At 38.2% G+C, this 12365-nt stretch overlaps 3 protein-coding genes across 13 annotated transcripts in view; 2 read left to right on the forward strand and 1 right to left on the reverse strand.

Moving 5' to 3' along the window:
* Nucleotides 1–4516, forward strand: part of LOC106749172 (DNA repair protein REV1) — a 9208-nt gene extending 4692 nt beyond the window's left edge. Inside the window, exons 3-7 of one of the 2 annotated variants that reach the window (XR_001374820.1) lie at nucleotides 439–880; nucleotides 1692–2646; nucleotides 3596–3738; nucleotides 3905–4120; nucleotides 4426–4516. Coding sequence is in view for 1 of the 2 variants with exons in the window: in XM_014628336.1 (XP_014483822.1) it covers nucleotides 439–880; nucleotides 1692–2646; nucleotides 3596–3738; nucleotides 3905–4038; nucleotides 4426–4442 (1691 nt within the window). In the remaining variant the exon portion in view is untranslated. The remainder of the gene's footprint in view (nucleotides 1–438; nucleotides 881–1691; nucleotides 2647–3595; nucleotides 3739–3904; nucleotides 4121–4425) is intronic. The other variant, XM_014628336.1, reaches the window with a different exon arrangement.
* Nucleotides 4461–9298, reverse strand: LOC106749174 (GMP synthase [glutamine-hydrolyzing]). 2 transcript variants are annotated; one of them, XM_014628340.1, is made up of 9 exons: nucleotides 9159–9298; nucleotides 7631–7896; nucleotides 7282–7494; nucleotides 6864–7161; nucleotides 5992–6469; nucleotides 5415–5656; nucleotides 5188–5358; nucleotides 4692–5123; nucleotides 4461–4574 (listed from the first exon to the last, which is right to left on the reverse strand). In XM_014628340.1, exons 2-9 carry the CDS (start codon nucleotides 7846–7848, stop codon nucleotides 4473–4475), a joined length of 2154 nt encoding a protein of 717 aa, XP_014483826.1. In that variant the 5' UTR covers nucleotides 7849–7896; nucleotides 9159–9298; the 3' UTR covers nucleotides 4461–4472. The 2 variants fall into 2 exon arrangements, with proteins under 2 accessions (XP_014483826.1, XP_014483827.1); XM_014628341.1 differs by lacking the exon at nucleotides 9159–9298 and adding an exon at nucleotides 8898–9089.
* Nucleotides 9299–9984: 686 nt separating this feature from the next.
* On the forward strand, nucleotides 9985–12350 carry LOC106749175 (thioredoxin domain-containing protein 15). 9 transcript variants are annotated; one of them, XM_014628343.1, is made up of 7 exons: nucleotides 9987–10246; nucleotides 10321–10404; nucleotides 10552–10582; nucleotides 10718–10759; nucleotides 10936–11153; nucleotides 11413–11639; nucleotides 11700–12350. In XM_014628343.1, the coding sequence occupies exons 2-7, from the start codon at nucleotides 10393–10395 to the stop codon at nucleotides 12052–12054; spliced, it is 885 nt and encodes a 294-aa protein (XP_014483829.1). In that variant the 5' UTR covers nucleotides 9987–10246; nucleotides 10321–10392; the 3' UTR covers nucleotides 12055–12350. The 9 variants fall into 9 exon arrangements, with proteins under 9 accessions (XP_014483834.1, XP_014483829.1, XP_014483830.1 ...); XM_014628344.1 differs by having other exon boundaries at nucleotides 9987–10214; XM_014628342.1 differs by having other exon boundaries at nucleotides 9987–10182.
* The last annotated feature ends 15 nt before the right edge of the window (nucleotides 12351–12365 follow it).

Below are 12365 nucleotides of genomic sequence, written 5' to 3' on the forward strand. Positions count from 1 at the left end.
CAACATCCGAATCATACTACAATCCGGGACCTCGAACTAAGAGCTCGCCAAGGCCGTTTAGGACGTCAAAGAGCACATCATGCATTTTCAAATTGCAACTTTGGAGCTTTATAACTCGAAAAGTACTCAATGAAGAAACATTTCATTATAGTGTTTTGGAAAGCTCTCGAGGTCAGCTACAAGAATATATAATAAAAAATAGAGGATGCCATTAAAAAAAATTGAGGTGACCTTCATGTGACTTTCAAATAATTCTTCAAGGTCAAACTAATGGTACCGTCTTATGGTCCCCTCGAAACCAAACAACTTTTGTCTGAAAAATTTTTCTCTCCCGGGCTTGGTTTTCGAAATATTCGACTGGATGGATTAAAATGGTCCACCCTGTATATAGAACCACATAAATAGTTAAGGTACTGAAGTCTTCGTTTGTAATTTTAGGCGTCGGCGGAACGATGACGCACAAGTTGCGCGAGATGAACGTGCGTACATGCGAAGAATTGCAGAGGATCTCGTTGGGAGTCCTGCAGAAGGAGTTTGGCAGGAAAATGGGCGGGCAGTTGTACAAGATGTGTCGCGGTCTGGGCGACACGAAGTTGAATCTGGAACACGTGAGGAAATCGGTATCGGCCGAGGTGAATTACGGTATAAGATTCCGAGACAATGAGGACGCTGTCGACTTCTTAAGCAAGTTGTCGACGGAGGTGTGCGGCCGATTGACAGCGGCTCGTGCGAAGGGCAGATGCATCACGTTAAAACTCATGATCAGGGCGGAGGAAGCGCCGCAAGAAACCACCAAGTTCATGGGCCATGGCTTTTGCAATTGTATCACCAAGTCCAAGAATCTTATAGCTCCCGTTGACGACGTCGGCATCGTCAGAAAGTAAGCTGCTCTGTTCATTCATCACATGTTCATGCGAGTTTCCTAATGTTGTTAGAAAGTGATTGGAATTTCCAGAGAAAGAGCGTGTGTGTGTGCGCGCTCATGCGTGCGTGAGAAAATATACTTCCACGTAGAAAATTCCGAGCTAATCTTTGTTTTCGTCCATTTTTAAGCAAGTTTATAATGTCGTCACAGTGAAGCAAACGAAATGGCAATAAAAACACAACGCAAGAAAAATTTCGCTACTGCGGTCCGACTATTTCAAAGCGTTTCTCCTTTTTTCCTCCCTTTATTCGGATCCAAAAGATAGATGAAGAAGGAGAAACATTTTTAATATTTGCTGCATTCTATTTGTTCATTTTGTCGTTCTAAATTGTGTCGTTACTGTCAACGCGGAGTTCTTTTGGCTTGACATGACAGAATATTCTTTGGAACGTTCTGAGACGAAAGTTCTCAAGTACAAAAATTTCGAGATACAAGCGATCGAAGAAAGGAGAATTTTGGCAAACTAAACTTCGAACGGGTAATAAAAAATTATTTTTTCCGATCAATTTTAAACAGACTCTATTTCTATAGAAGTTTACTTTAAATTTTAGTCACAAAGATACGTTGAAGATTGAAAAGTCGCTATAAATAAGGTCCATCTCTCTCGACGTATTTGAACTTCCGTCTTAGAATATCCCAAAGGATCTGTCATGTAATTAATAATAATATTATACGTTGATTCTGGGTACATAATCATTTTTTCAAGCCTGTTAATCTATTGTACGTTATCTTTGAGTTTTCGCATAACACACGTTTCATAATGCAGGAAAGTGATTAGCATTTGGAATCAACTGCATCTAACGCCTGAAGACATGCGAGGAATCGGAATACAGATATCCAGACTGGAGATATGCAAGACCAAGCAAGGGAGTCTGAAAAATTTCTTCGATAAGAATATATCGGGAGATAACGGTAAGAAGAGAAGTCAACGCGACTCGAACCTCAGCGAGATATCCAAAGCGAATAGCCCGTCGTCGACCGCAGAATCGTCTGATCCGTCGGCACGAACTTTCGAGCAGACAGCGGCTTTATTTCAAGCACCGACGATCGAGGCGAAAAAGAAAGCGAGTGAAAATAGCACGACTGGAAGGAAAAATCTGAAATCGGGCAAGAAAACTGTGGGGAAACAAACGTCTCAGGAGAATTTCTTCAAGCACACGAAGCCAAGCGGCGGAAAATCATCCAAGTACGAGATGCCGCCGCGAATCCAAGACCTCGATATGTCCGTGTTGATCGAATTGCCTCGAGATATACGAAATGAAATACTCGACGAGTACAAAAAGAACAAGGAACGAAACGCTGAGAAAAACACGACGGATGAGAACGCATCGCAAGTGGACCCGAATGTTCTGTCGGCGTTAATGGCCAGTGACTTGCACCCCGACGTACGGCGCGACGTGCGGATATATTGCAACATGAAAAGAGAAGCGAACAACTTCGACCGAGGGAATGCGAGACACATTGTAGACGATATGAATGAAAAAGAAACTGGGATCTCGCGAATGTGGGATGCGACGCCACACGGCAGTACCGACGAAGCGGCGATACGTACTGAAACGAGTCGTCGGATTGAGATTCCACGCAATAACGCTCTAGTGGATAAAGCCGATACCTTTATTTTACAGAATTTAAGTATTTTACATAACAGTGAGAACGTAGACAAACATCAGGAAATGCTGATCAATCTTGTGAACCATCTCTTTGATCTCCCGTTACAACAGGTAATGCATAATCATTCGTTAGGACAAAAAGTGTCGAATAGGAACTGAGCTTTTGCGTTCTATGCTTGAGATCCGGTGCGCGCATGCGCACACACATACACACATACACACGCACACACATACAAATTCCCGTCCAATGCTGAACAATAATGTTGTACAAAACTATCTCTTTATAGCGCGCTAATAATACAAACTGTGTTTACCTGTTACAATTTGCCGTAATATTTATATAAGTATCAGGTGTATATATATATATATATATATCCCCCCCGTTTTACGTCTTTTTACCAGACGCGTTATCTCTCTCGTAAAAGATGGGTCAATTTTGGTTTTCGAAAGGTGATGTTTTTCATCTGCAAATGCTCAGATTCACTGTGGCGAAGTACGTTTCGATCCTTCGATACTTTTAGCATCGGCGGATATTTAAATACCGAAAATAAAATGTAGCGAACAAAATCACGGAAGATACGTAATAATAAAGCGTGTCAGTGATATCCCAAGAGAATTATTAACAATTACACGATCTCGTGTTTTCATATATTTCACTCGTTTTTACTGTACACTCGAAAATGGGTCGCTTTTCAAACCTAGAACTATGGTTCGTAAACAAACCTCTTCTTCATATCTAGATATATCGTCGAGATATTAGTAAGAAATATGATTAAAACTTTTCCTATATATTGAACCGAAGAGAACAAAAAGATTAATACTTGAAATTCTGCTTTCAAAACGCATCTTCTTCAGTATAAGACCAAATGAAAATTCCTCCACTTTTTATAAGTAAACATCGCGTTTAGAATTCTCAACGAAGAACCAGTCTCGCTTGATTATGTATAAACTTGACGTCGATTAATACGTACGTGAATAAAAATTACACTGAAAAGTTAAAATATATATTACATCGTGTAACGTTCCTTTAGCTATCCAAGCTAAACGTGACTTTCCGTAGGTAAAGATACAGATACAAACGTGGGTCACCAAGTCTAATGCCGTGAATGAAGTGGACTTTCTGTCACTTGCAACGTTTCTTAGCATGCTTCCGCAGAAGAAACGTATCGCGGACTTGCATATCTTGTTGAAAACCATGCACAGGTAATCGCGCGTTAATAACGGATTCACGACGTCATAACAGATGGATAATAAGAATACTGCAGATTTTTAAGGAATAAACATCGCTTTACTCGCTCATGAACGATAAATAAAAAATATTCGGCACATGATACACATTAACTTACTTATATGTCCGCCTGTTTTGTAGATGTACAACGAAAACTGGGAACTGCATTTGGCATAGGACATACAGAAGAACGGTGAGACACGTTCAACGTTATATGCAGATCGAGTACAACAGTAATCTAATGGTACCGTCAATCGGATGTAACGATTCAAAATGTAATAACGGCGATTGAATACAAAATTTCAAATTTTAATAAATTAACACACTTTTTCTTCGTTTCTTCCTTTTTTACAATGTGTAAGTCTGAGTGTGTAATTAAGAAACCTATTTACAAGCAAACACGATACTTACCTTGAAATTTCAATCAAATGTCATTCTTTCTAGAGAAGCCTGTTAATACACGACTTGTTAATGCATGTCTTTGAAAAAGTTTGCTCAAAGGTCATATATAAATTAGTAAGAAGTCTCCAACCTCGAATTCGTGTGTTGTTTCGTAATATATATATACACACACGTATATATATGTGTGTTATACATATATATATATATACACACACATATATATGTATATATATTTGAAATATATATATTTTGCTTTGTAGTCGCGCAGGGATGGTGAAAAAATAGAAAGGAGCGAGATAAGCGTTCATTACTCCCATTCGGTGGTCCCCGGAGGTTTAGACGTCAAGTCGTACAAAACGCGTGAGATTCCGGGCACCGTGGATATCTCAGTTACCACTTTCTTCACCACCTGCGAGAGAGGAAAGATTATTGCTGTGTGAAATAATTGTGTGTGATAACTAACAATGAAATAAATCGTAAATAAACAGCTAAATAATGGTCTATGCATTTGTAAAAACCAACTCACATGTATTGGTAAATCCTTCCCAGGGATGGCGGGTGTCCCAGTCATGAAATCATTAGTACAGAATGGCCTAAGCACAATGGAACGTTGACATGACAGCGTTCGACATGCCGCGTCGCGGTCAAAGTGTACGGGAATTAAAACAACCGGCATCTGGCTGATGGCGTCCATACAACCGTTCGCGGCAAACACTTGATTGGCTAAGTGGTCTGCCTGCCGCAGAGTCGCTATCACGTTCGAAGTGAGATACGTAGGCGTGATGTCCTGGATTGGATGATGGAGCTGCGGCCCGAAGATGTAACACACGCGATTCACGTTGTGACACACACGCGGAATCAGCTTCGCGAGGAACAACATGTCCTCCCAATCCACCCCTTCGGATACAATCTCCTCGCACGATAGACCTACCACATAGCTGTAGCTTCTTCGGTCGCCCTGTCAATTCAGAGAGATTTTTCTCAAATTCGCTCAGTGTGGCTCCCCGTGGTTTTTCGTTTACCTGAACTCCTACGCTGCGAATAGGCAAGAGAGTCGCCGCGATATGACGATGACTGGAGACTCTGCGGAGATGTTGACGCTCGACCTCGCTGGTAGCACCTTCCACGCGATTCAGTAAGGCGTGTTTCTTCTGCAGCATCTGTTCGTACTCCGCCATTATTTTCACTATGACCTACAAAGCGGATTTAGAAGATTAATGGACCAAAGGTTTAGCTCGTGAGGTCGTACCTGCGTCTCGGAGAAATCTTTCTCTATATAGGGCTCGTCCGCGCAAAGAATTCGTATTGCAAGTCCAGGACCGGGGAATGGATGACGTGCGACGAGTGACGTTGGCAAACCGAGATCACACCCCAACTGTCTCACTTCGTCTTTATGAAAATCTTTCAGCGGTTCGACCACGTGTCCTTGCGCTCGTAGTATTCGCACGAGTTCGCTGTCGTTATGGTGTGTCTTTATGACGTCTGCTTTACCTAAGTAAGCAAAACTCACGTTACCGATCAGATTTACCAAAACTTGCTCGTTTTTATCTAATGTTCTTTTTGCTGCGTTAAAACTTTCTCTCTTCAACTTATTTCACTCAAAAAGTTCAACCTGGTACATTAAGACGCCTGGTCGGAATTATCGACGTCAAGACAGAAAAATTTTTTCCGAAATATGTTAAAAAGACCCATGTTGTGGTCAATACTTGCGAACACATTCGTAAACTCGACCTTTTTCGCAAAAATTTTAGACCGAGTTCTTTCGCTTCTAATAGAACGAGAAGGAGAATATATTAAGTATACGGATGTACATATCAGAAGCCTACCACTGACTAAGGCGCTTGCACTTTCTATGAGATCAGGCCTCAGAGTGCCTTGTCCCAAAAAAACATCTTCTGGCTTCAAGCCAATTTCCGCCATTGTCTCGTTTGCAACTCTTACAAAAACATCCCCTATAATCTTCCGTTTCTCCTCCGGATTGGTGGCCTCGCACAACATCTTCGTTAATCTAGTGCGCGGGCTACTCGCCGTACCACATATCCCTTTATTGTTGGTTACATTAGCGTTCATCATGGATCCGATGTTATCCAGAGGGACAGTCGTCGTGCCTTGCATGAAGCAACGACCAGCATTCACTACTTTCAGCTTAACGCCTAGTTGTGCTAAACTTTGTTCCACCGCTTGTGTTTCTCCCTTGCGCATGAAGCCGTTGTTAATATGTAGAGCTATAACTTGTTCTTTGTTTAAAGCTTTATGTAACAATGCTGCGCATACCGTCGAATCCACCCCACCGCTTACCAGTAACTAGAAACCAAATAGGCTTTTGAGTGGTTATATCTCAAAAAAAATTCCGATGTATTCGTCAATCGATACGACGATTTATTACTGATATATATTCTGCAAGGAAAACTTCTAACACTGTGTGTTCTCTAGAGGTAATTTTAAATAAAAAAAAATTTCAGGTGCTCGTCATTCTATATGTGTGTGTGTGTGTGTGTGTGTGTGTGTAGAGAGAAAGAGAGACTATAAACAAAAAAAGTCCAGAGTAAGATCATCCAGAAATTTGCGACAAGAATTTCTCAAATCTTCCAGAACACAAAACTTGTAGAAATTGGTTGGTTTCTTCGCGAAACTACGTTCTACACACACATTTTAGACTTTTTCGTAACGCGGACTAAAGTGTTTGTCAATCGCTTACCAAAACCTTTTTGTCGCCTACAGTATTCCTGATGTATTGGATACATTGCGTTTCCCGATCGCGGAGCGTATAATTACCCGTAAGGCCAGCGATACCAAATAAAAAGTTTTGTAGCATTGTTTTTCCGTTGGGTGTCAAATCTACTTCCGGATGGAATTGCACCCCGTACAGATTCATTTTATCGCTTGCTATACCCACTACGAAGCTTGACGATCTGGCAGTAGTACGAAAAAATTCAGCCACCCTGTCTATGCTATCTCCATGTGTTAGCAATGCCATTTGATCCTTATCCAAGCCCCTAAAATAAATAATTTATCATGTTTTTCCTCCCTTACGATTTTTATCATTCTCACAAAGGAAAAAGTATGATGGACTAATTTCATTACTAGATATTTTCTAATATGAGATCATAATTTACTTAAATAACAGGCACTTGGTATCAACTTCAATGGGATATTGGCCATCCTCTCGAGCTTCTCTCTTGGTTATGGTACCGCCGAATTCTTTGTTTAACATCTGCATCCCATAACAAATACCTAGCACAGGAATTCCTATTCGAAAGATGTCAGCGTCATACCTAGGTGCATCCTCAGCATATACAGAACTAGGGCCTCCAGAAATGATAATAGCCCTAAAACGATCGATGTGAGCATTGATGAAATAAATAATTCAAGTAACACGAAATTTATGTACAAAATCACAATAATATATATATGTATATATATATTATGGTGATATTATCAATAGAGAATATGTGCGAATCTTACTTATATCCTTTCTCTTGTAAAGTAAATGCGGGTGTATCAAGTGGCAGAATTTCACTATGAACATTTAATTCACGAACTTTTCGGTCTATCACTTTTCCATATTGTGCACCTGCATCTAAAATAGCCACCCTCTCATCAACATTTACAATATCCATGGCTGCTTCCTCAGCACCATTATTTTTTTCAGCACGAAACAAGCCATCAGCACTCTTTTCCATCTCAATATTACGTTGGTTAATGTTAATATTGTTGCTATGTCACTAAACCTATAGTAATGTGACAGAAAAAAATATAAACAGTACAGTAAGATAATAACAAAGTAAGACCTGTATTCTGAACACGCTTACAACAATGTAGCGTGCTAACAAGAGATGTGAGCATTTTCAGCATTATCGCTTGTATTCTAAATGTAGCGACAACAATACTCTGTTAGAAAAAATCACACAAACAAAATTCCTATTCAAAGCTACCAATAAGTTGATTTGTTAGCGTGCTAACATCTTTGTAAGCATGTCCAAAATATAGGCCTAAGTACAACATATTTGCAAAATAAAGTCATAATTTATATAATTTCCTTTAGTATCATAAAAATCAAAAGAAATAAGAACTAGCGGAGATTCTCTTTTCTTTCTTGAATAAGATATTCTCCCGTTTGCAAGCTATACGTAACGACTTGATAATTACATAAAGAGATAAAGAATTTTTTTCTAACTTAATCATAGTGATAGTCTTTGGTATTACGCAAGTAAACTTGCTCAATACTGTTTTCATCTCTGTATCAAGGACACAATAAGTATACCAAGTAGCAAAGTCGACGATCAAGAAAATTGAATACAATAATTGATATATTTCTACAGTACATATTTTGTGTCAATGGATGGGTATCTATTCTAAATTTAATGTCATATTGTTTTTCCATGTTTTTAGATGTGATTCTGTCCTGACGATTTCCATTCTGCGAGTAAGACAGATTCTTTTGCACCAATCTGATCCCTTTTTCTAGTGTACTGACACAAGAGTTAAACATACGATTGCAAAATTATATCGTTACATTCTCCTAAACTATATTTTGCACATTCGTTCCAACGGAAAAAGTATATTAAGCCCGAACAGGATGAAAACATGATGATGGTGCGATTGAATTCCGCGCTACAAAGCCACCCAATCTCAAATGCCAGCCCCGTATTTATTACTATTTGTTTTCCCGTTAAACGTACGCTAACCTAGTGACCAGCGGAGAGAATAAGGAATAAGTTTCTGATCTTACATGCAAATTGGTATCTTGACAAAGTACTGTACACCACACTTGTTAGCTAGTTCGACCGTCCGCTCAATATACCCTATGAACGCGTCGGCCAAGGGCACGATCGGGCTCGCGATTTTCAGTGGTGCTCGGCGAGCCGTGCGTTATTTAATGAAAAACAAATCACCGGCCCGTCTCGGCAGCAGCACGTTCGCGCAATAAATTCCACGCGCGGTAAGTAATTAGCGCGGGACCTCCCAATCGAGGTTCGGTCGATTGACTTACCAGATCGACGGAAGATACCGTTCGCGGGGATACCACCGGATAAAGTAAAACTAATCACAGAAGAACAGAATGGACATACATCGAACGAGGCGGCCATTCGATCGCCACAATGCAGCGCGATCGTTGACTGCTTTCAAGTAGCAGTTGCCGAAGCTTACCAACCTCGCGACTATGAAGTCACGAGAAATCGTCTCGACCCCGGTCTACAAAAGGTGCCTTAAGAAATTGACCAATCATAATCTAATGTGAGAAGAATAATTTACCGTGATTGCTCAATTTCTTAGAGCACCTATTGTAGACTGAAGGAAGTACGTTTCATTAGCACGGGAATATTCAAATGCATTAAAGCTCTTTTTCTATTTCCGACAACTATTTTTTTTAATCATTTATTTCTGTTATATTATTATTAGCTATATAACTTTGACAGTTGTCACAACTATAAACTTATTTTTGATTATATATAATGAATTTCCATATATATTCCAGCAAATTGCACTTATATAACTGTTTGTTATAATTTCCTATTCAACAATGTAACTGTTATATAACGTATTTTTCCAGATGAACTAAAAACGTCTTAATAATTATAGGTGCCCTCTAACGAGGAACACGGTGTAACACACAAAGCTATTAGCTTCCTAATATCTACGTTATCTTCTCGAGTGATATGTAGCCATCTCTTGTAATCCGCAATCTTGCTTTAAGGCTGGTATTACGTGCGTCGAGCATTGTCGGGTGTGCTGATTGGCTGTTGAGCATAGAGAATTTCAAGGGCCCCTAAATTTTTCTCTAGACAGAAATTGTGTATCTGACCACACAAATTCGTCGTGCGACGTATTAAAATGACCTGGCTCGAAACCAGGGGTGCGTACGCGAAAAACGTTACTCGAGTGCACCCCACTACATTGGAGTAAGAGAGATACTAGAGTGAAATAAAGAGAGAGCATGCGGGCGATGTTCCCGAACGTATCCCGGAATTGGGAGTGTGAGACGAAAACATTTAACCTTCAATTTTTTTCGAATGGTGATATATCATCCATTATGATTATTATGAAAGTTAGCAGATACCGGAGTTTGGTCTCGGTTTGGTCTGGATATTTTGAACGTTCATGAGACATTTATACATGTGAAAATAATCAATTTATATTTAACTGTTTCACAGTATTGTGTACAAAAGCGGTGCAAAATTATTGTGACTGATAAGAAGTGAGGAAGTATTTTAACAGTTTAAAGAATGTTGTGTAAGGTACGTGTACAAATTTAAATACAATTTCATTTAAAATGATCATGGATTATATTTGATCTAGTATTTTGGGTGTATAATATACAAAATAATATTAATTCGAAGAATATATTAATATATAGATTATTAATTATATTCCCTTTCTTATAGGTTATATTCATACTTTGTTTCTACATTATAGGTAAAGCTATTTCTAGAGAGCTACAATAAATTATCAGATTGGAATTAACAAATAGTGCAAATTCGCTTTTCTTATATATTACTTATATAATTTGTTGATACAAACTATACTATATATACAAGATGTATTTTTTAGGATTAAATTCTATACATATTGTTGTATTTTTCATAACTTTAGGTAAGGGCTAATTAATTTCTGTTACTTAGTATGGATTATATAATCTTACAAAAAAATTATCGCATACTCTTATTCACCTTTATTTACCTTTATAAGAATTAATTTTCTCAGTTATTTAATTTTTTAAATTAATATGTTCATTGTTATTTCTCTCTCCTTCTCTTTGTATTTTTTAGTTTGTATCACATATGGCAAAGAAAATATGGAAGAATCGCTGGTGCAAGCTAAACTCAAAGATGCTTTCAACCAAGAAAAGAGCGAACAAATTTATGCAGATAAAGAAAATGATAATGTAAAAATAAGTGCTGAAGTAACAACAAACATTACCGATACTATTTCAACAAATATTACTAAAGTTAACTGTTCATTGGAGAAGGTCTATGGTCCTGTTGAGGTTTTGCAAGAAATAGCATTTTATTATTGGGATGAGATAAAAGTTTTGGAGCAGTTAATTGCACTTAATTACGTAAAAAAGTTTTCCATACAGAATGATGAAACAGCAATAATTTTGTTCATATCGTTAACTAAATTAATGTAAGATGAAAAATTCTTAATTTAACGATTTACGAGTAAATTATCTGCTCCAAGATTTTTGGCTCGACAAATGAAAGATTTGCCCCGATAGTCTTTATCATTTCTTTTATACATTATAGATTGTCAATGCGACAAGACTCATGGAATTATTGATCCTGGAACCTGGACCATCAAATCGCTCAAGAAGTGGCAAAGATAGCAAGCAATTGCCAGGGACCTGTATTTTAGTATTATTTTATGCTAGATCATGCGTCTTCAGCAGTCAAGCCGCACCACATTTCAATGCCATACCTCGGTCATTTCCTTATATGAAAGCTGTGGCTATCGATGCCATAAAGCATCAAAGGTAAGAGATTTATATTACGATTCTACTATTTTTTGGTATTCACTTGAAACATCATTTTAGCTTCAACGCACAATATGGAATAGTTGGAGTACCAACATTGATGCTAGTTCATAATGGCAAACCCGTCGCCAAATTCAACGATACAGTTTATACTTTGGAATCATTTGCCAAATTTGCATCTCACTTGACAAATTTACAATCAAATGGTTCATTGTATGTTACATCAGCAGACTTCACTGGACCAGTTTCAAGCATACCTTCTAACGAAACGGACTACTGTCTTGTTCTATCATGGATATTCAATATTGCTTGCATGTTATATTTCATATCACGCAGTAGATGGTGGCAGCAATTTGTCGAAGTTATTCAGAACACTTGGCGCGAGAGCAATGCACAGCATGAACACGCTGATTAGAGTATATAGGCTTTTCCATTAATTATTTAAATTATCTTTAATTGATTATTTATTCAAGCTTTGTGAGTAGAAAAAGTCGAGTTCGAGTTTGTGAGTCGAAAAAGTAGTATTTTATATGAGTGTCAATCTGGAAAATTGTTTTAAAATATTATATAACGGTTATCACGAAAAGATTCATAAATAAGTTCCTAAAACTTACAATTAAGTAAACATTTCACTAATTTGTACAAGTACTTTATGTAAATATAAAATAAGTGAAGGTTAAGAAATAAAAGAAATTACATGAAATGACAGAAGAGAGATGTTATTTT

This window comes from Dinoponera quadriceps, unplaced genomic scaffold, assembly GCF_001313825.1.
Source record: "Dinoponera quadriceps isolate SergipeBrazil2010 unplaced genomic scaffold, ASM131382v1 scaffold3196, whole genome shotgun sequence".
Taxonomy (NCBI): domain Eukaryota; kingdom Metazoa; phylum Arthropoda; class Insecta; order Hymenoptera; family Formicidae; genus Dinoponera; species Dinoponera quadriceps.

Bases quoted from the DNA above. Each gene is read 5' to 3' on its own strand.
- LOC106749174 (XM_014628340.1), bottom strand. From the start codon at position 7,848: ATGGAAAAGAGTGCTGATGGCTTGTTTCGTGCTGAAAAAAATAATGGT. The intron at 5,657-5,991 runs GTAGGCTTCTGA...TTGCTTACTTAG, and splicing joins TGCAAGCGCCTTAGTCAGTG to GTAAAGCAGACGTCATAAAG. The intron at 5,124-5,187 runs GTAAACGAAAAA...CTGAATTGACAG, and splicing joins TTCGCAGCGTAGGAGTTCAG to GGCGACCGAAGAAGCTACAG.
- LOC106749175 (XM_014628343.1), top strand. The intron at 10,583-10,717 runs GTAAAGCTATTT...TGTATTTTTTAG, and splicing joins ACTTTGTTTCTACATTATAG to GATTAAATTCTATACATATT. The intron at 11,154-11,412 runs GTTTTGCAAGAA...TATACATTATAG, and splicing joins AGGTCTATGGTCCTGTTGAG to ATTGTCAATGCGACAAGACT.